General features: G+C 41.3%; 2 protein-coding genes across 4 annotated transcripts; one reads left to right on the top strand and one right to left on the bottom strand.

Annotated features, from left to right (window-relative positions):
• Positions 1-177: 177 nt before the first annotated feature.
• On the bottom strand, positions 178-5,157 carry emc3 (ER membrane protein complex subunit 3). The gene is made up of 9 exons (XM_050039316.1): positions 4,896-5,157; positions 4,331-4,502; positions 4,152-4,209; positions 3,934-4,027; positions 3,192-3,296; positions 2,969-3,050; positions 2,772-2,851; positions 1,097-1,179; positions 178-1,013 (listed from the first exon to the last, which is right to left on the bottom strand). Exons 2-9 carry the CDS (start codon positions 4,483-4,485, stop codon positions 885-887), a joined length of 786 nt encoding a protein of 261 aa, XP_049895273.1. The 5' UTR covers positions 4,486-4,502; positions 4,896-5,157; the 3' UTR covers positions 178-884.
• On the top strand, positions 4,579-17,739 carry LOC126386752 (RNA-binding protein 5-B-like). 3 transcript variants are annotated; one of them, XM_050039312.1, is made up of 26 exons: positions 4,579-4,596; positions 6,800-6,875; positions 7,415-7,457; positions 7,537-7,705; positions 7,825-7,968; positions 8,560-8,629; positions 9,010-9,083; positions 9,855-9,938; positions 11,226-11,286; positions 11,397-11,465; positions 11,556-11,716; positions 11,820-11,917; positions 12,276-12,363; positions 13,473-13,541; positions 13,633-13,705; positions 13,795-13,898; positions 14,018-14,147; positions 14,263-14,357; positions 14,470-14,652; positions 14,743-14,892; positions 15,107-15,181; positions 15,278-15,457; positions 15,643-15,717; positions 15,828-15,928; positions 17,105-17,234; positions 17,421-17,739. In XM_050039312.1, the coding sequence occupies exons 3-26, from the start codon at positions 7,441-7,443 to the stop codon at positions 17,544-17,546; spliced, it is 2,526 nt and encodes an 841-aa protein (XP_049895269.1). In that variant the 5' UTR covers positions 4,579-4,596; positions 6,800-6,875; positions 7,415-7,440; the 3' UTR covers positions 17,547-17,739. The 3 variants fall into 3 exon arrangements, with proteins under 3 accessions (XP_049895269.1, XP_049895267.1, XP_049895266.1); XM_050039310.1 differs by having other exon boundaries at positions 7,822-7,968; positions 14,266-14,357; XM_050039309.1 differs by having other exon boundaries at positions 7,822-7,968.
• Positions 17,740-18,693: the final 954 nt, after the last annotated feature.

The raw sequence follows: 18,693 nt of genomic DNA, 5'->3' as shown, positions 1-18,693 counted from the left end.
GAGGAGCAACTTTACAGAACCATTGGTGTATTGTTGTGACCTCCTCTGGGGCATCTACAAACTTCAGCACTGACTCCCTTTGCAAATTGATAGCCTGAGGGATGGTTCACATTAGTCAAATTACTCATTTGCATGTTAAGTTTATGTGTTGGAGTGCACTGCAAATAAGAAAACCAGTTATTTTGTCAAAACAGGCTTTATGCTGTACAAAACACAGGGAGTTACATTACAAAATAATCCATCTAAATACCTCAAAACACAATATTTCAATCACACAAACATTCTCTGCCAACACCTAATCAGTCTTGGGTCTATGCACTTCCAACTTTAGGCAGCTGACACAGAACAGCAGATCTATCTATGCTCTAACACAGGAGTCATTAAAGATTGTTAAAGTATAGTTAAATAAACGTCATTCAGACCTGTAAAATGGTACTGTGTCCTATTGTTTAACCGTGGTGATACATGGATATTGAGTTATGCATGACATAAGAAAAAAGAAGCACTAGGTAGTTCACATTCTAATACCTAATGGTATTATTATGGCATACGTACAGTTGCAAGCTAATAATGCATTCCAATAAGCAAAAAGCCACTTGCTTTCTCCCAAACGTCTCCTTCCCTCAAAAGGTGAAATAAAGCAGTGATTTCTAATATGTGTGTTACAGCAGCAGAACCAGTGTATTTTAAGTTATTTCAGATATTCTATGGACAGGAATGGAAAGGTAAATACATGTGAACAGACAAGGACCACAAATAAGTGAATGTAAACTTTTGCATAACATGAAGGGATTTGTCCCATCTCTGTGGCTTTAACCGAAAAACAAATCCCTGCAATGATCAAAATTCAGATTTGAAGGCTCCGAGTAAAAGTGACCAGGCCGTCAGAAGATGCCACTTGGCAGCTCCTTGCTAAACATGCCATCAAAGTCCAGCTCTCTGCTCATCAGATCCTCCTCTACGCTCTCCAGCGCCCACTGATGATCGGTCAGCTCCAGTGCCTCCCACTCAGCCTGAAAACAAGGACGGACATCACATGAACAACTGAGCAAAGCCCTCCCTCATTAATTAATCATGTTGAAACTACAGTGTATACCTTGAAAGCTTTATTTGTATCTGCAGGCATGGCCATGGCGGCACCACTCATCTGCTCCTGCATGATCCTGGACTGGTCTGCACCTGTGGGGATTGCATCAACAGAACAATTACCATCTGGGAATGAAAAATATTTATCTGAATGCAAAGCTGCTCCAGAATAGATAAAGCCAGGATGTATCTGTAGTCTAAACTTGCAATTATATACTGTTTTCATCCTTTTCATATCATAACGATAGGAAAATGTCTCTACTAACTTAAAAAACTAAAGCTCAATTCAATATTAAAGGTCTAGTGTGTAGGATTTAGTGGAGGATTGTCCAAACTTGTCAGATAATGTGAAAAAAGCTGGGGGCCAGCTGCTTCTCGCATCAAATGGGTTATTAAAAACAAAAAACAAACAAACAAGACACACACATCTGTATCATCTTTGAGTGGCAATGTATTCAACATTCCAGCACTCTCAAAAACGGCGGCTCTCACTGTCAACTTTAAGCTTCTTTGCCATGACAGGAAATGTCTGCGGTTGGGTAACCAACCACAGTGAGAGCTGTGTCCAAATACTCGGTGTGAAGTCAACCACGTTCTCGGTGGGTGTTGGCCTCCACCATGGTTGTCCCTTGCCACCAATCCTGTTTGTGATCTTCATGGACAGGATCTCGAGGCGCAGCCGGGGGGAGGAAGGGGTCCGGTTTGGGGACCTCAGAATTGCATCCCTGCTTATCGCAGATGATGTGGTTCTGTTAGCTCCATCACACCGTGACCTCCAGCATGCACTGGAGCGTTTTGCAGCCGAGTGTGAAGCAGTTGGGATGAGAGTCAGCACCTCCAAGTCTGAGGCCATGGTCCTCTGTCGGAAACCGGTGGTTTGCCCTCTCCGGGTTGGGGGAGAGTTACTGCCTCAAGGGAGGGAGTTCAAGTATCTTGGGGTCTTGTTCACGAGTGAGGGTAGAATGGAGCGTGAGATGGATCGGCGGGTCTGTTTATGGAAACACATTAGTTCCACCTGCGTAGTTCCTACTAGGTGTATGTCTAAAAATTGTATGACAGTCTGACCATTGTGAGGTGAATGGAAAAAATACAAAGTGACCTTGCTTGATTAACCAATATTGTTTGGTGGACCACATACAGTATAATATACATATATGAATGTCAAGCTGAGGGCCTTTGCAAAGTGGTCCATGGGCCACGATTGGCCCCCGGGCCAGACTTTGGATATGCCTGATTTAGTGGCATCTAGCGGTGACGTCGCAGAACTCCAGATTCTCCCATGTGGCAAGTGTGTTGCAGATCTAGGGTGGCCAACATCAACACGTAAAAGATCCTATCTAGAGCCAGTGTTTGGTTTGTCCGTTCTGAGCTACTGTAGAACAACATGTCAGACTCCAAGACAGAGAACCTGCTATGTGTGTAGGAATAAACAGCTTATTTAAAGTAACAAAAACACAACAACTCTTAGTTAAAGGAGATTATAATAATGAAAACATAGTTGAATAGTATGTACAATTGCCCCTAAATCCTACACACTGGACCTTTAAGTGTGAATCAATTAATTCCTTACAGTATGACAAAGTTACTATTACTGTTAAACCCTCTGAGAAAACACTTTCATGTTATCAAAACTACAAATTACCATACAAAAGAATTGAAATTCTCTTAAAATGAGCTAAAATTACCATTGTCTTGGCCTAGAATTAATGAGTACATGCTTCTTAGTCCAAACACATTCAGGAAGTACCACGAGGCAGAGCTCACCCTACATGATAAACACACAGAGACAGAACAGATGAGAAGAAGGTCACACAGTATCTTAAGCATTTGGAGATTATTACATTATGACTCATACAGCACAGATCTTGTTCTGTTAGTTTACCAGGAGGCATCCAGTGAGAGCAGCTCTATTCCTTGCTGCAGCATGGGTTTGAAGCGCAGAGTGAGAGGGAAGGGAACCTTAGCTGTATGAAATAGAGCACAGGTTAGAAAGAAGTCAATATTCCCATATTAACAACAATATCTTATCTGGTAAAAGTCTTTTTTTGTTCCTTACACATTCTGCACCACAAACAGCAAGATCTGCAAGAGATTGAGATCCTTACTTGTTACAAATCCTGAAAATGTCCAGTTGATCCAGCCTCCAATGAGGATCATGGGAAGCACATTGGTGACATTTCCTTTCATCATGTCTGTCAGCATGCTGGGATCTGTGGAAAGATACCAACAACAACAGTTCAGCAAGATGCACTTAAAAAACGTTTTGCGAAGGACAGCTCTTATACATATATATCATTGATAACAACAGTGCAGACTTTGCTGCTATGTAAAAATCCAAATGTGTCACATCAAAAGTGTTTCTTGGCAAATACAGACATGAAGCACAGAACACCTGAGAGCTTTTTTTCTTTTAATGGCATTCATTTTACATTCAAAGGTCCAGTGTAGGATTTAATAGCATCTTGTGGTGAGGTTGCACTTTGCAACAAACTGAAACCTCTCCTGTGTGCAGACAGTGTTTGACAACTACGACGGCTGATGTGAAAACGCAAAAGGCTATATCTACAGCCAGATTTGGACTCCGTGGAAGAGGACCCCGCTCAATGTGTAGATATAAACAGGTCATTTTAAGGTAACAAAAGCACACTGATTCTTAGTTTCAGGTGATTATACGCAAATGAATACATTATTATGAATATTACATTCCATTTCTGCCAATATATCCCCCTAAATTGTACACACTGGACCTTTAAATGTGCGTCTTTATGAAGGGTCACTGTGGGTTATAACCAAGAGGACTGTATCATCATTCATGTACTATATTGGTAAATACTTAAAAGGGATTACCTGTCATTGGAGAGGGTGGAACAACCTTTCTTTTGGTCTTCTTGAAAAATCCATCTTCTTGATTATTGAAGTAGAACTTCCTCATCAAAAAGGACTGAAACAAAAAGAGATTTTCAGTGATAGTATTCTTTGCATTGCAGTTGTGACAAATGAATGCAAACCAGTGGATGTGTTTAATAACTTGTACATGACTGATGTTGATGGATGAAGTCCCCTACCTGTTTGGGAATGTATTTTCCATTTTCTCTAAGGATTCTGCTCCGAATGAGAACCTGGCTGTATTTGGAGATGACACAACATACATTTATTAATTCACATGACTTCCAGGTGGGTTTTCTATTGTTTGTTTGTTCATTTGTTTTTAATATGATCCACCACACAGTTGAGGATTGCGTACCTGTCAGAGACCTGTTCTAACGTCAACTTCTTGTCACTCTGAAGAAGAATGGACACATAATGGCGAATCACCCCGACAAGGAAGGTGATGAAGACGATGGGTAACACCACCCAAAGTCGGATGTTGGAGTCCAGCAGAAGCTCCGGTTCAGCCATACAGCCTGGTAGCTTACCTGGAGGATCACAGACAGCAAGGCGAGCATAACAAACACTTTCAGTACATGGCAGGCAATATTTACACAGCTTTTCATCGTCTCAAAAAATGAGGTAATGTTTTAACTAGTGTCAGGCATTTGTATTGTAATGCTTTGCTAAACAAAGATGTAGCTATGGCAAGCTACGACCGAGGGATGCGCTGTCAGCCCATTTAGCTAACGTTAGCTAGCCAGTGTCGTTAAGGTAGCGGTAATAACAGGTACAAGCTAACAAGCTAACGTCTGACAACCTCATATGAACTCCACACAGCAGCGACGACCTGGTCTTTGATAAAACAGCAGTGATAATGTATGTGACTACCCCCAAATTAGCTGACGCTAATGGCTCGCTAATGTTAGCCAGCTGGCTACCTTCCTCCTGATGTCCGGGTGACCGTTGATGGGAGCAGGCGAGTCGTCGTAGCGCGGCGGCGACCTCTTGTAGTGTTTCTTCCAGCTGCTAGAGACCCAGGTCATACGGTATGTGAGGTAGTTTAGTAAATTAAGTTATATTTAACAGTTTGCATCCAGTGTCGGGGCCATCGCGCAGTAGTGTAGACTCCAGGGATGAGAGCAGATTTCTGCTTCTGCAGGTCATCCGCATCTCACCGGGACTGCAGCGCCACCCCGCGATGATGGGGGGAAGTGTCTGCTGGGCCAGAGGCCAGCTGGTGTCCCTGTGCCAGTGATGTCCTCAGCGGGACAGCCTGCGGTCAAAGGGGACAACCCAGGGCGAGCCGATAGAGGAAGTACTCTTATACTTTTGCATTTGGCTATCACAGTGTAATATCACACAATAACACAGTTTGACACTGTATGCATCATCTCAGTGCAGAAATACTCAGCTACAAGCAGGTTTTAATGCAAAAAAGCACTAAAGTATTAGCATCAGAATATACATCAGCAGGCCAGTACTCATAATGTAGAATTGTCCATCTCAGAACCAGATAAATTATATAATTAAATGGTAATTACTGATGTATTAACACACTGCCTTAATGTTACAGCTAGTGAAGATGGAGCTAATTTTAAGCATTTCATGTATTGCCCCATAACTTGTGGATTTCCCCTCAGAATCAAGGAAGTTTAATCTTAAATTATGATAATACATCATTAATTATGTTGTACATGTACACTACAGTATTTCCCTCCGAATTTCAGTGGAGTACAAGTATGAACTACCCCCCAAAATTGAAATACTCATGTACAGTAAAGTACCTCAAAACAATACTTGAGTAAACACTTAGTTACTTTCCACCACTGAACAGCACACATACAATAAATATTAGACGATGTGTTGTAGGTTGCACCAAGGCAATCAAAGACAGGAGGAATAGCATTTTCAATCAGTTTATGTAGTTTGACTGGTTTATTTTATTTATAAGGACAACAAACATTAATTAACATTTCTATAAATGTGCTAGTGTTAGCCAGCTGGCTAATTTTTATCTGCAGTCCTTTGGCAATGTGTTTTGAGACCAATAAAAGGATAAAATTCACAGGACAAATTCACAGGACAAAGACAGCACAAAGACATAAATACAGCAGTAATTATAGCAAACAGAAATTGAAGCCATGCAGAACAGAAGCCATGCAAAGCAACAAGCAACAACAGAGCATTAGTACAATACAATAACACAACAACCACAGCAAACATGTTAGCACAAACAGACATGCAAGCACCATGAAGCACAGCTTAGCATTACATGCAGACACGCTGAGCAGCAATAGTAAGTTGCTCCTAAATATTATATAAAGTGAAAGCACATTAATTTTATTTAAAGTCAGCACCATTGTAAATTATACAGAATTCTTTTTTTTTGTATCATAGTTTGTTAATGACTGATGGTTAGGAAGATCTGGGGAAACAGGACGCAGCCTATAACTTAGAGTATCTGGCCAGGGTAAGGACAAATATTAAGGTTTCAGCATCTTTTATTTTCTTTCGAAAGGAATCAGACACTGAACTAGATTTACTGGCCAAGTATGTTTTAGGTCATTCAAACTGTTACTATAAACTGTTTATACAAGTTAAGATCCTGTGTAGATTTCGCCCACACTTTACAGTGATACACATTTATAAATATTACTTAACAGATTTTTGCACAATTATATATGAAACTGTAATATTTATTTTATATGATGTTTTAGTAATACAGACTAATTTCACAGGAATAAGAGAGCATTATTGTTTGCTTGTTTGTTCACTGTGTCCTCTGTGTCAGTAGGGGGCGATAGTGCGCAGTTAATGTGTTTGCTATCTGTCTTAAAAACAGAGAAGAAGAGTCTTCTGCTGACCGGAAGGACTGGGAAGAAAACAACATCAGATGCTGCAGTCCGTGCCAGTAAACGGTATGTAACACGGTGATTTGTATTTGTTGTTTCAGCTAATTTAAGCTAAGTTATTTAAGGTTACGTTAGCTAATCCATACAGAATCAAACGTTGAAGCTAACGTCTACCGCTCACAGCTAAACTAGCCCGGTTGCTACAGTGTTAGCAAAGGGCCGCCTGTTTCTGCAGGGTTGTCGCTGGTTGGGCTCAGTTTTCTTATTGTTGTAATATCGCCTTCTGTTAGTCGTGTTAAGGCAGGCCTTTAGTGTCCCTGGCTTGGCTTCATCAGTGACCTTAGCCATTCATATGTGATCTGAATGTAATGATAATATTGTATTGAAAATTCAGCCTTTTTTTTTAGAGCACATCTTTCAGTGCAAAACGTTTTTATATTACAAAATCCTAAAGTCAAATCTGCTTTTCAACTTCATAAAGTTAAAACAAGTCAAGGCATTAGTTCCAGTCATTAAGCCATCAATCTCTCTGATGTTATCCCTGAAATTGAGAGCTATTTTTGATAGTGATCCAATGGCTGAAAACTCTTTTGATTTTTCCACAGAGTCACTTGATCCTCTACATTAAACCATGGGAGCTGATAAAAGGTAAAATGAGCATAATCCAACTTGAAAGTGGCACATATTCAGTGTACCCACACTGACCCTCATTTTCTTTTTTTTACAGGCTGAGTCGGGGTGAACGTAGTGGAAGATATGGCTCGGATGGGAGGAGAGATGATCCAGAATGGCATGAAAGACGGAGCAGAGATATGGAGAGGGATTATGATCGACGATGGGGTGATGATAGACACCGGGAGCGCTTTGATGAGCGCAGAGACAGAGACAGTCCAGAGGTGAGGGAATAGGAATATTATTGTAAGCTCATGTTACTTTCTCACATGTAATAGAAAATACAAAACATCTTGGTTCTAAATTTAATAACAACAGCATTTTGTGTGTTTGTCTGCAGCAGAGGGGCCGAAAACGACGCAATAGTGACAGATCCGATGACGAATACGAGGGAGATTATCCAGACCAGGACTACAAAATGGAGCAGGAGGAGGAGAGCAAGACTATAATGCTGAGGGGTCTCTCTCTTCATGTCACAGAGGATGATGTAAGCTCACAAGTCTCACTGATGCCACTGATTTAAGAGTAAAGCCACGCAGAGTGTCGAGAGATAGGTAGAAATGCTGCCTTCTGCTTAATTTTTCATGAGGAGCAGTGAATCCCTCGTAAAGAGTGTGATGTATTGAGTCTGTAAACTGACCTGGAATGGGTGTGAAGTTACGGTGCTGAAACCAGAAACACCTGAGATCCTTTGTGAATGTAAATGAGAATACATTTTAGAAATCAGAGGCAGCTTCCGCACCAATCTGTCTCGTTTGTTGACCTAACATTTGGGCTGGCGTGGCAGTTTATCCATCATCAAGCAGCTGATTGTGGGAGGTTTTGGCCACATTTGGTCTGGCTTTACCACAAGTTCTGACAAGTTAGGAAGTTGAGTTTGTTCGACGACTGCAGCTCATGTCAGCTGCTTTTTGACTAACTTGGTAAGGAAGAGGCAGCCTATCATTTCTAAATATGGAGAAATGGCGTGAAGTTTGATACAAGTGTTACCTGCATGTTATTAAAACTTAATGTAAATGCTTGGTAAAACAGTGAAACAGATCAGTAGTTGCATTCAGATGAATTTGACTGTCTCCAGATCCGCTCAGCGCTCGAGCAGCTGCAGGGGCCCCAGCCTGTGGACATACGCTTGATGAAGAAAAGGACAGGTGAGTGTCGAGTGTCTCCTGTTCACCTCCACGTTCTGTCTTACAGCCCACTTTGCTTCTTTTATTGCAATCCCTAAAAAAAGCCTCATACTACACCTGTCAGAGGATCCTTTGTGTCACATAGTCTGGTTTTGATTATATGATGATGATATGGCCAGGTAAGGAGGTTACTGTTTGTACTGTTCCCTCTACTATTTCTGTACAGACATTACGTGTTATGGTAAACACCATACTGCCAGCATCCCCTTGACCTTGTAAGCACCCTTCCCACCTCCGTTTTTGCTTTGAACTGGACTGTACAAGCCCATTGTGAGTTTGAATGTTGCACCAAAGCATTCTAACTAACACGCCTCCCGTCTATATTTGAATGCTGTCTCTAGGTATAAGCCGAGGTTTCGCCTTCGTGGAGTTTTATCACTTGCAAGATTCTACCCGATGGATGGAGACCAATCAGGTTGCCTCAACAATCACCAAGTTTAGAATTATTCTTGGAGATTAGAGCCCCGATTTACCGATACATGAGTGACATATTTGCAATATACAGAGCTAAAAACTGTTATTTAGATGTAGGAATGTATGGTAGCCTTGGTCACTCAAAACTGTGATATCAGGGGTAAATATATTTGATATCACACTCTTGGCTCATTGATTTATTTCAGACGGAATAGTCTCAACTGCTTAGATTACATTATGTTGTGAATTCAGTCTTGAATCACTTCTTGTTTTTGGAAATGCAATGAAATATTTTGTCTGTTCTGTTACGAATATTAACCAAGATACTCTGCAAAAAAATAGGACAATAAGCTATATAAGCCTCTCCTCCATGAAAGGAGTATTCGTCCTGTCCACAGAGTGGCCCAAGTAGTCTTGTTCAGTCTCGACTATCCCATATGTGGTTCCATAGCACATTCTGCTCCAGCTCAGTCACTTGGATATTTTCTCATCTCCATTAAAAATCCGAAGACTGGAGTGAAACATGGACGAGCTGGCAGCACTCCGATCCCAAACACTTAGAACCTTTTTTTTATTTTGAGAACTCATTCCCTCATACACAGAACCGCAGCTTTCTCTCTGAACTTCACTCTCTGCCTCTGTTCCCTTTTTACTCCCTGAGACACTCTACCTAAGCAGCTAAGAGTGTAAGCCTAGCCACTCTTTCCCGTTCCAGCTGCTCTCACGCGTCTGTCGGGAATTTGAAATAATTGTTGGAATTTGACTTTCGCAGAACAAGTTGGTGATCCAGGGGAAGAGCATCGCGGTGCACTACAGCAACAGGAGACAGAAGTTTGAAAACTGGCTTTGCAATGCAGTGAGTGTCATTTATAACTAGCTTTTGTTGCCTTTTACACAGGCACAGAGTATAAGCACATTGGAATTCCTGCACGTTTCTCTAAGATAGGGGGGAAAAAAACAGGAAACAAAAAAGGGGAGGGGGTACTGAGTTGTAAGGAACAAGAAACACAACATTTCTGGGTCATGCACTGAGTAAATAGAGTTAGAATAAATACATGATACCAAAAAAAAGAAAAATAGAGAACCTTAAAGGGAAACTTGGGATTTCTTGAGGTGAAGTTGTGTGAGGTGCTTATCCAAAGTCATTGTATTACCTACAGTAAATGCAGTCGGCACGCCCCCAGTTTGGAGAAACAGGCAGGAGCAGCACTGTGGAAGCAAAGCAATGTACAGCTGTGGACAGGGGCAGCAGGAAAAACCTAAAAAAAATCAATATTAGTTTAAGTGTTTGTTTCATTTAGAAGACAGCCCTTTGCAACAGGGCACCGAAGCTGTTCAATCCATCATGCTCTCTTCAAAGCCACCAGGCTCCTTTGACAAAAACTGTAATTTTACCTCACACACCATAGGAGCTGCTGGTCTACTGCTGCCTCGATCAGTTAGTTTGTTTTATTGCGTGACTTCTGTGTGTTAAAGGGTTAGTTTGGATTCACCAAAGTCACACCATAACACAAAAAACTAAGTGATAAAGGCAGCAGTAGACCAGCAACTCTCATGTTTCGAGAAGTAAAATTACAGCTTTTGTCAAAGGAGTCTGGTGGCTTTGAAGTGAGCATAGATGGATATAACAGCCTCAGTTCCCCAGCAGAGAGGGCAGTAAGACAGCAAGGGAAAGCAGTGAAAATATTCTAAATATAGCATACTCTTGAAGTCATATTGATTTTCCTAGGTGGCTGAAATACGCTTTGCTGCTGACTTTTCCAAAGCAGATCATTGCTTTGCTTCCTCTGTCTGTTACTCCAAACTGGGGGCATGCTGCCCTTCATCTACTGTAGGTAATACACTGACTATGGATAAGTACCTCATACAATTCCATCTAAAAAGATCCAAACTATCCCTAACTGCACATGTACTAGCATGTACATGTTTCATCAGCAGGCCTGTTGCACATGGGGTGTAACAGTTGTGTTAGTATGACAGTGCTACAAACTAATATGTAAATAACTCAGTATAAAGTGTGTGTGTGTGTGTGTGTGTGTGTGTGTGTGTGTGTGTGTGTTTAGGTACTACACTGTGATCCCAGACTATGCTTTTTTTTCTTGAAACGAAAAAAGACCTCAACATTGTCTTTGGTTTATTACAGTGTGGTCTGTACAATTTCCGGAAGAGGCTGAAGTGCTTCAGGTGTGGAGCGGCCAAAGTTGGTGAGTTGTCACTTCAACAAACCCATCGTATATTTTTTGTTCTTCTCTGTAAGTACCTTCCACTTTGTCCGGCACTAACTAATGGTAAACTGTGTCTCACTGTACAATAGATGGAGAGTCACCAGGACTAAGTGGTTTAAATGCAGAGTCTCAACAGCCAGGAGATTACAATGGAGACAGTGAGTGTGTCTTTCACCTCATATTCAAATAGTACATTCCTCCAGTAACATACTGTACATTTATTCATGAATGTTTTATCTTATTCACAGCGATCATTTTGAGAAACATTGCCCCTCTTTCAACGGTTGATGGGATTTTGAACATACTGGCCCCCTATGCCAATCTATCAGCGGGAAACATCCGCCTCATCAAAGACAAGCAAACAGGACAGAATAGAGGCTTTGCCTTTGTTCAGCTCTCATCTCCCTTGGTGCGTTATTTCTGTCGTCAATTTGTAGTCACAATATCAGTCAGTATGTTTGCTTGGGGGTGTTCATGCGTTTAACAATCTTGCATCTTCACTTCCTGCACAGGAGGCTTCTCAGCTGCTCACCATTCTTCAGAGCCTTCAGCCACCTCTAAAACTGGATGGAAAAACAATTGGTGTGGATTATGCCAAGAGTGCTAGGAAGTGAGTCATCACACACACATAGTGTTTGATTCAGCTCTCCAATAATAGAATATAGCACATATAAGCTCTTCTGGATCTGTGATGTGAGAACTGCAGCATGTGGGAAGTTTTGTCCCCACATAGTATAGGTTTTTCCTTTTTACATTATTTCTTTTGTAGTGCACTGAAAATGAAATAACAATATATGTTCACTTATTCTAAACTTTCATGTTCATATTTGCCGGAGGGTGCTTATTTGGTCCCACAGGCAGGTTCCATATTCAGATGCAAGCGTAGTTATAGCAAATGAAGGGCTCATTTTCATCCTGCATGTGCTGTAAAATGTAGGTTTAACTAATCACTCCGTGTCCGGTTCCAGAGACTCAGCGCAGCCTGATGGGATCAGAGCCAGTGCTCTCTCTGTTGCCAGCACAGCCATCGCTGCCGCTCAGTGGTCATCCAGCCAGGTATCAGGGTTTTACTTGTACCGTTTTGTATTTCTAAATCATTTAAAGGTGTTACACTTGAAATTCCTAATTAGACATCCTTACAGAGATGATATTTTTAAAACTAAAAAAGGTGACCAAGGTAAATCAAATGACTCCCTGTAAAATACAGTCCTTGCTGTTGTGCTGATCTTATAGAGGAAACCATTAGTATTATTAATTAAAAAGATATTGCTTAGTGGCGCTTCAAGGGATTGTTCTGATTTTTTTAAGTGGGGTTGTATGAAGTACTTAGCCATAGTCAGTCTATTACCTTCAGTAGATAGCAGTTGGCACATCCCCAGTTTGGAGCAGCAGACAGGAGTACTGCCACTTAAGCTAAGCAGTGTTGTGGGCAGAGGCCACAGCAAAATATATTTCAGTGTAAAATATATTGAGAGTGTTTTCAGTGTTTTCAGAAAGTCTTTTCTGGCAGGGTTCTGAAGCCATTGCTATACTGTCTTTAAAGCTACCACACTCCTTTGACAAAAACAGTCATTTTACCTCGCAGAACACGGGAGTTTCTGATTTACCGCTGCCTTAATCAACTAGTTTGTGTTATTATGTGACTTTAAGGGGTTAGTTCAGGTTCACCGAAGTCACACAATAACACAAATTAACTGATTGAGGCAGCGTAGACCAGCAACTCATGTCTTCTGTGAGGTAAAATAGCTGTTTTTGTCAAAAGAGTCTGGTAGCTGTGAAGAGGGCAGAGATAAGTGCTTCAGTTCCCCGTTGGAAAGGGCTGCCTGACAGCAAGGTAAAATGATGGAAGTACTCTAAATATAACATACACTGAAATTGATATTGATTTTTTTGTTAGGCCTTTTTTAGGTGGCTAAAATATGTTTTGCGGCTGCTCTTGTCCACAGCAGTACGCTGCTTAGCTTTTTCCTGTCTGCTTCTCCAAACTAGAGGTGTGCCGACCTCCAACTACTGTAGGTGATACATTAGCCATTGATAAGTATGCCATACAACCCCAATTTAAAAATTCAAAACTATACCTATAATATTATGTCTTAGTAAAGTTGATAATCAAGGTTCTTGTTTCTTGTTGCTGAATTTGCTCTCATCCCTGTATTTTCTTGTAGTTACAGCAAGGTACGGTCACTACCTCTGATTACGTCGCTCTACCAGAGGGCTATGCACAGCAAACACAGGTCAGCTCACAGTCTACTTTTATTTTGAAAGTGACTTTAACAACCCAGACCGATGATTGACTTGTTGTTGTCTTTTTTCCCTGTGATACAGGGACAAAGTTATCAAGTGTGGCAGCAGCAGCCGGAAGCATTGGCTCCTGTCATTGGAGATGGATTACTCGGAGGTAATAAGAGGGATCAGTCACTCACTGTTTTGATGGATTTTTGTGCCGCGTCTGGTGATAGCTAATCTATCATTACCATCTGTCTTCAGCTGCTCCAGGAATCAAGACATTGATCCCAGCAGCCACAGGTGTGGTCATATCCCAGACGGCTCAGGTTTACCAACCTGTTATTATCAGCCAGCCTGCCATACAGGTAGACCGTGTATTAATTTGGCATCTACTGAAACACATCTACTAATTTATAACTTACAACTCTTGTGTTGTATGGTGGCTGCAAAACTAACTCATGATTTGTTCCCCCGTCACTCTCAGGCACATCAGTTAGTGAGGCCCGCTGATGCAGCACAACAGATTGCTAGTGTTTGCACTGCACCACTGGTAACACCAGCAGCTTCCACTGTTGCGGCTACTGTCTGTGCTGCCCCGGCTGCCAACACAACAGGTGAGATTAGTTAACTCCACAGTAGCTCCTCTGCATATGAGTATATCAACCTTAGGTTGATTTTACATAATTTATGAGGCATGTTTTGTTTCATATGTGCCTGTCTTTGTATCAGTAGCTGCCCCTGACACCTCCACATACCAGTATGATGAGTCTTCAGGTTACTATTATGACCCACAGACTGGCCTGTACTATGATCCCAGCAGCCAAGTATGTACCCTCGTACTGTATGTGCAGAATACACTGCCAGACACTCCATATGTATGTCATTTATTTTATCCAAAACAGCTCACACAGTTTTTCTTATGCTTGGCTTTAATAGTACTACTATAACTCCGAGACTCAGCAGTACCTCTACTGGGACAGTGAGAAGGAGGCGTACATTCCTGCACCGACTGAATCGGACACAAGCACAGAACAAGCGTCGGCTAACAGCTCCTCAGCCACGAACAATAAAGAGCCCAAAGAGAAAAAAGACAAGCCCAAAAGCAAGTCTGCACAGCAGGTAAATGCTACTTCAATAATTTCAATTTTCTCTCTGGCTCACATCTTGTCATTCATATGATATCTGTGCTAATTGTTAATATGACTGCAGATCGCAAAGGACATGGAGCGCTGGGCAAAAACCTTAAATAAGCAAAAAGAAAGTTTTAAGAGCAGTTTCCAAAGCTTGGGAGCATCCAAGGAGGAAGAGAGGAGAGAGTCTGCAGCTGCCGATGCAGGTTTCTTCCTCTTTGAGAAAAAGGTATTTAGTAGTATATATTAGGCCTAAGCATGTTTTGCATGGCATTAGCATCATAGCATACTTGAAACAGTACTAACATAGACTGAGATGGAGCTAACTGAGAAGGCACATTCATTAAAATTCATAATTTTTTTTTGTGTGTAAATTAGAACACAAATATGATAACATAGCTTATTCGTACAATTTGTTGATGAGATTTGTTGCTTCCTTTTAGCAAATGGGAGGCTTTGAGATGCCGTTGTTTATGACTGAACAACTCAAGATCACAGAGCAGGAGACTACAGCTAAGGTTAGTCTGTGTTCTTGCCCTTATTCCCCCTCTACACAATTATTTATAAAAACAAATCCCATAATACCTCATCCTTTATCCATTCTCATAATGCAGAGCAGTCTGGTTGCTGCTTACAACGGAGACAGTGACCCAGAGGAGGGCAGCTCAGATAAAGCACCCGATGACGAGGGAAAAATAACAGACTGGAAGAGGATGGTTTGCCTGCTGTGTCGACGGCAGTTCCCCACCAAGGACGCTCTGCTGCGTCACCAGCAGCTCTCCGACCTTCACAAGGTGAGGATGGTAAAACAGCGGGCGTTCAATCTGCAAGAAGCTGTGAATATTCTGGACAGTGCCATCTGTTCAATATGTAAAGCTTCAATACAAATGCAAATGACATTATTGATCATATACAGTCTTGAATATGTAGGTGATTATGATATTTATTTGGCAATTAAAGTTGTTTTCATGTGTTTCAGCAAAACCTGGAAATTCAGAGAAGATCGAAGCTTTCAGAAGCTGAGCTGGAGGAGCTGGAGAGGAAAGAAACGGAGGTATTTGGCTCAAGACTTTTTTCAAAATCCATGTTTCTCTATCAGTGATATCTTTTTTTGGTCTGGTCAATGAGGACACATTGATCAAAGTTTCATGGTTGTTTTAAAAGCTGAAGTACAGAGACAGAGCTGCAGAGAGAAGGGAGAAGTATGGTGTTCCTGAACCTCCAGCACCGAAGAAGAAGTTCTATCAACCACCAACCCCCACAGTGTAAGTGTCGGGCGTGTGTCCACAGTATTTTTCTTTGGCAGAAAAGCAAAAAAAAAAAGCTTCATCCCAGTGATTTTTTTTTTTTTTTCTTTTTCATAGCACACTGTGCGTGGGTTTTGTTTTTATGATCGTAATACCTTGACATTTACATTAGCTAGGCAGCTAACATAGCACTACATTAACAGAGGGTTGACTGCACTGTTGACAACAAGCTTACAATGGTATAGTGATAAAAGCACACCACCCACCACTCGCAGATCTGATGTAACAAATGGGCTTTTCTGTCTTTGTTGTGACAATAGCCTAGCTAAAGGAGCGGCAGCACAAAAAAGCTGGCCCGCTCTGAAAAAGACATTGAGTGTAGTCCTTTTTCTCTCGGCGGCTGCATGTGGCGGCATATGCTCTCTCGTCATTGAGAACAATTGAAAGAAGATGCTGTCTCCTAAGAAAACAAAGCTTTGTGGATGCAGGTCCTACAAATAAAATCTTACTGCAAGCATCTGTGAAATTAGATTTTGAAAGGGTATCTATAATGCTTTTCTGTGTTTAGTGTCTTATATATAACCTTACTGCGTCGGACGGTCATATTAAACTTGGCCATAGTTTCAAATAATGAGGTAACATTAAAAATAATCCCAGTGAGCAAAAACCTCAGGTTTCCTACTATTTTGAATACTCTGTTTCTAACCGTATTTTTTCTATCTTGCTATAGTATGACATCACGATGTGCCAGAATTCTTTATATGGTCGTTTGCCTCAGCCTGCACTTCTAAAGAAGATACATAATGTCAGGGAAACATGCAAAATTGGTTGCAGCTGTTATAGAATGCTCCCTGATTTCAGATTATATTCCTGCTGCATCATTGTGTTTTGAAGCTTTTATTGGTGATTTTTCACAGTAAAAATTGCCACTATTCCACCGACACTTTGTCATAGTCGGCCCCCGGCTGCAATGATGGTACGCTCAGGGAGGCTTAAAGAGACAGGCGCTAAACTGAGTGTGTCACACAGAGGGTTGATACAGGTGTTCCAGCACAGAGAGGACAATATTGTGGGGGGTTTTTTTACCATTAAAACATGTAAACATATTCTAGTAGAAACATTAAATACAAGGATGAATCTGAAAATGAGCATAACAGGTCCCCTTTAACATTTCCTGTCATTCATCTTCGACAGAAACTATGAACAGCCCACCAAAGACGGCCTCACGAGTGATAACATTGGAAACAAAATGTTACAAGCGATGGGCTGGAAGGAAGGCAAAGGTCTGGGGCGCCACCAACAGGGCATCACTGCTCCCATCTCGGTGAGGACCCAACAACAATTCTTTTCATTTTTTCTTCTGCATAACCCTCTCATCTCCCTATCTGCTCCTGACAGATGGGATATGCATGTCAATGCGTTCTTTTTCACCCACAAAGCAATTAGCACTCTTACCTAAGGACTGCCTGCATCCAATCTGTCTCCTCTAATAACCGTCTTCTCCCCACAGGCTTCATTAAGGACCAAGGGCACAGGCTTGGGTATTAAAGGCAGCTCATATGAACTCTCAGCATCTGACACCTACAAGGATGCTGTTCGAAAGGCCATGTTCGCACGCTTCACCGAGATAGATTGAACCGGAGAGAGAAAAGTTATCATACTGAAGTGGGAGATGTTAATTTCGTGGCCAAATGATCCGACTGTGAAAAGGAAGAGTTGAATGTAAATGCTGTATAGTGTTTGTACATACAATTATGTGGACCTGCTGAGGTTTTGTTTCTGTGAAAATCTAAAGGATCAATGTGACAATTAAACCTGACCTTTGTGCTTAACAAGACTTGTCTGCAAAGTGTTTTCTGGCTTTACAAAAAAGTAAAAAAAATAACGTAAAAGAAAATGGACCTCGATGATACTGAACAGCCCTACTGAGGTGTGTTGATTTGTGTCTGCAGGTGAGGTATAATTAGTCATGTCTTGGATATGTAGGCTCGGAGATTGAGACTTTAAAATTATGAAAAGAAACCAAAGTTCTGTCATTTCATTATAAAGCAGGTAAAGGGGTATATAAATTCTATGAAAGTATTGAAACACACAAACCACAGAGAAATGCACAGTCTGTATTCAGAAAATGGGCCTTTAAATGGGCTGTCAGGACTTCTGTGGAGGTGTGATGTCACAACCATACTGTAGACCGAATCACAACATTTGGTTACAATAACTTCCAGGTAGTAACCCTCCATGTCATGAACATCCAATGAAACGGCACTGAGCAAATGCTGCTGCTAGCTGATTTTACATATCGCTGCAATTCAAGTTAATTGCCAGTCAGCTATTGTTATTAGCGCAACCTCACTGTGATTTGGTCCCTCGAACTTGCATTGTTTGTGAATGGCATCAGCTGATATCAAGTAAACATGGACCGAAGCTGTTGCCTAGCAATGCTATTCCATTAAAATGGTCCATAATGGTTGAAATCTAAGCTACAGTGCCATTACAGTCATTCCCTGGCTGCAATGACAGGCAGATATGAGAGACCTTGAGACACTGGGGGGCGTGGCTTACATAGACAGGAGCTAAAACGGAGCGTTTCAGACAGAGCATGATTTCAGGTATATTCAGGCAGCCAGTATGAGGAAAATACTGTTTTTTTGAACATTAAAGCATGTAAACATGTTCTAGTAGAAACCCAAAATACAAGTATGAACCTGAAAATGAGCCTAATATGGGACCTTTAATTGAAGAGGTCATGATTTAAATAATATTTAAATATTCCTCAGACAGCT

This window comes from Epinephelus moara, chromosome 24, assembly GCF_006386435.1.
Source record: "Epinephelus moara isolate mb chromosome 24, YSFRI_EMoa_1.0, whole genome shotgun sequence".
Classification (NCBI taxonomy): Eukaryota; Metazoa; Chordata; class Actinopteri; order Perciformes; family Serranidae; genus Epinephelus; species Epinephelus moara.
This window is presented reverse-complemented; position numbering and strand designations above follow the sequence as displayed.

What these genes read in the sequence shown, in the direction of transcription:
- emc3 (XM_050039316.1), bottom strand. Translation starts at nt 4,485, where the DNA reads ATGGCTGAACCGGAGCTTCTGCTGGACTCCAACATCCGACTTTGGGTG. An exon ending in CTCTCACTGGATGCCTCCTG is followed by an intron (nt 2,852 to 2,968) that starts GTAAACTAACAG and finishes TTTATCATGTAG; the next exon opens with GGTGAGCTCTGCCTCGTGGT. An exon ending in AATTCTAGGCCAAGACAATG is followed by an intron (nt 1,180 to 2,771) that starts GTAATTTTAGCT and finishes CAATCCCCACAG; the next exon opens with GTGCAGACCAGTCCAGGATC.
- LOC126386752 (XM_050039309.1), top strand. An exon ending in TTCAGCTCTCATCTCCCTTG is followed by an intron (nt 11,717 to 11,819) that starts GTGCGTTATTTC and finishes CTTCCTGCACAG; the next exon opens with GAGGCTTCTCAGCTGCTCAC. An exon ending in ACTATGATCCCAGCAGCCAA is followed by an intron (nt 14,358 to 14,469) that starts GTATGTACCCTC and finishes TGGCTTTAATAG; the next exon opens with TACTACTATAACTCCGAGAC.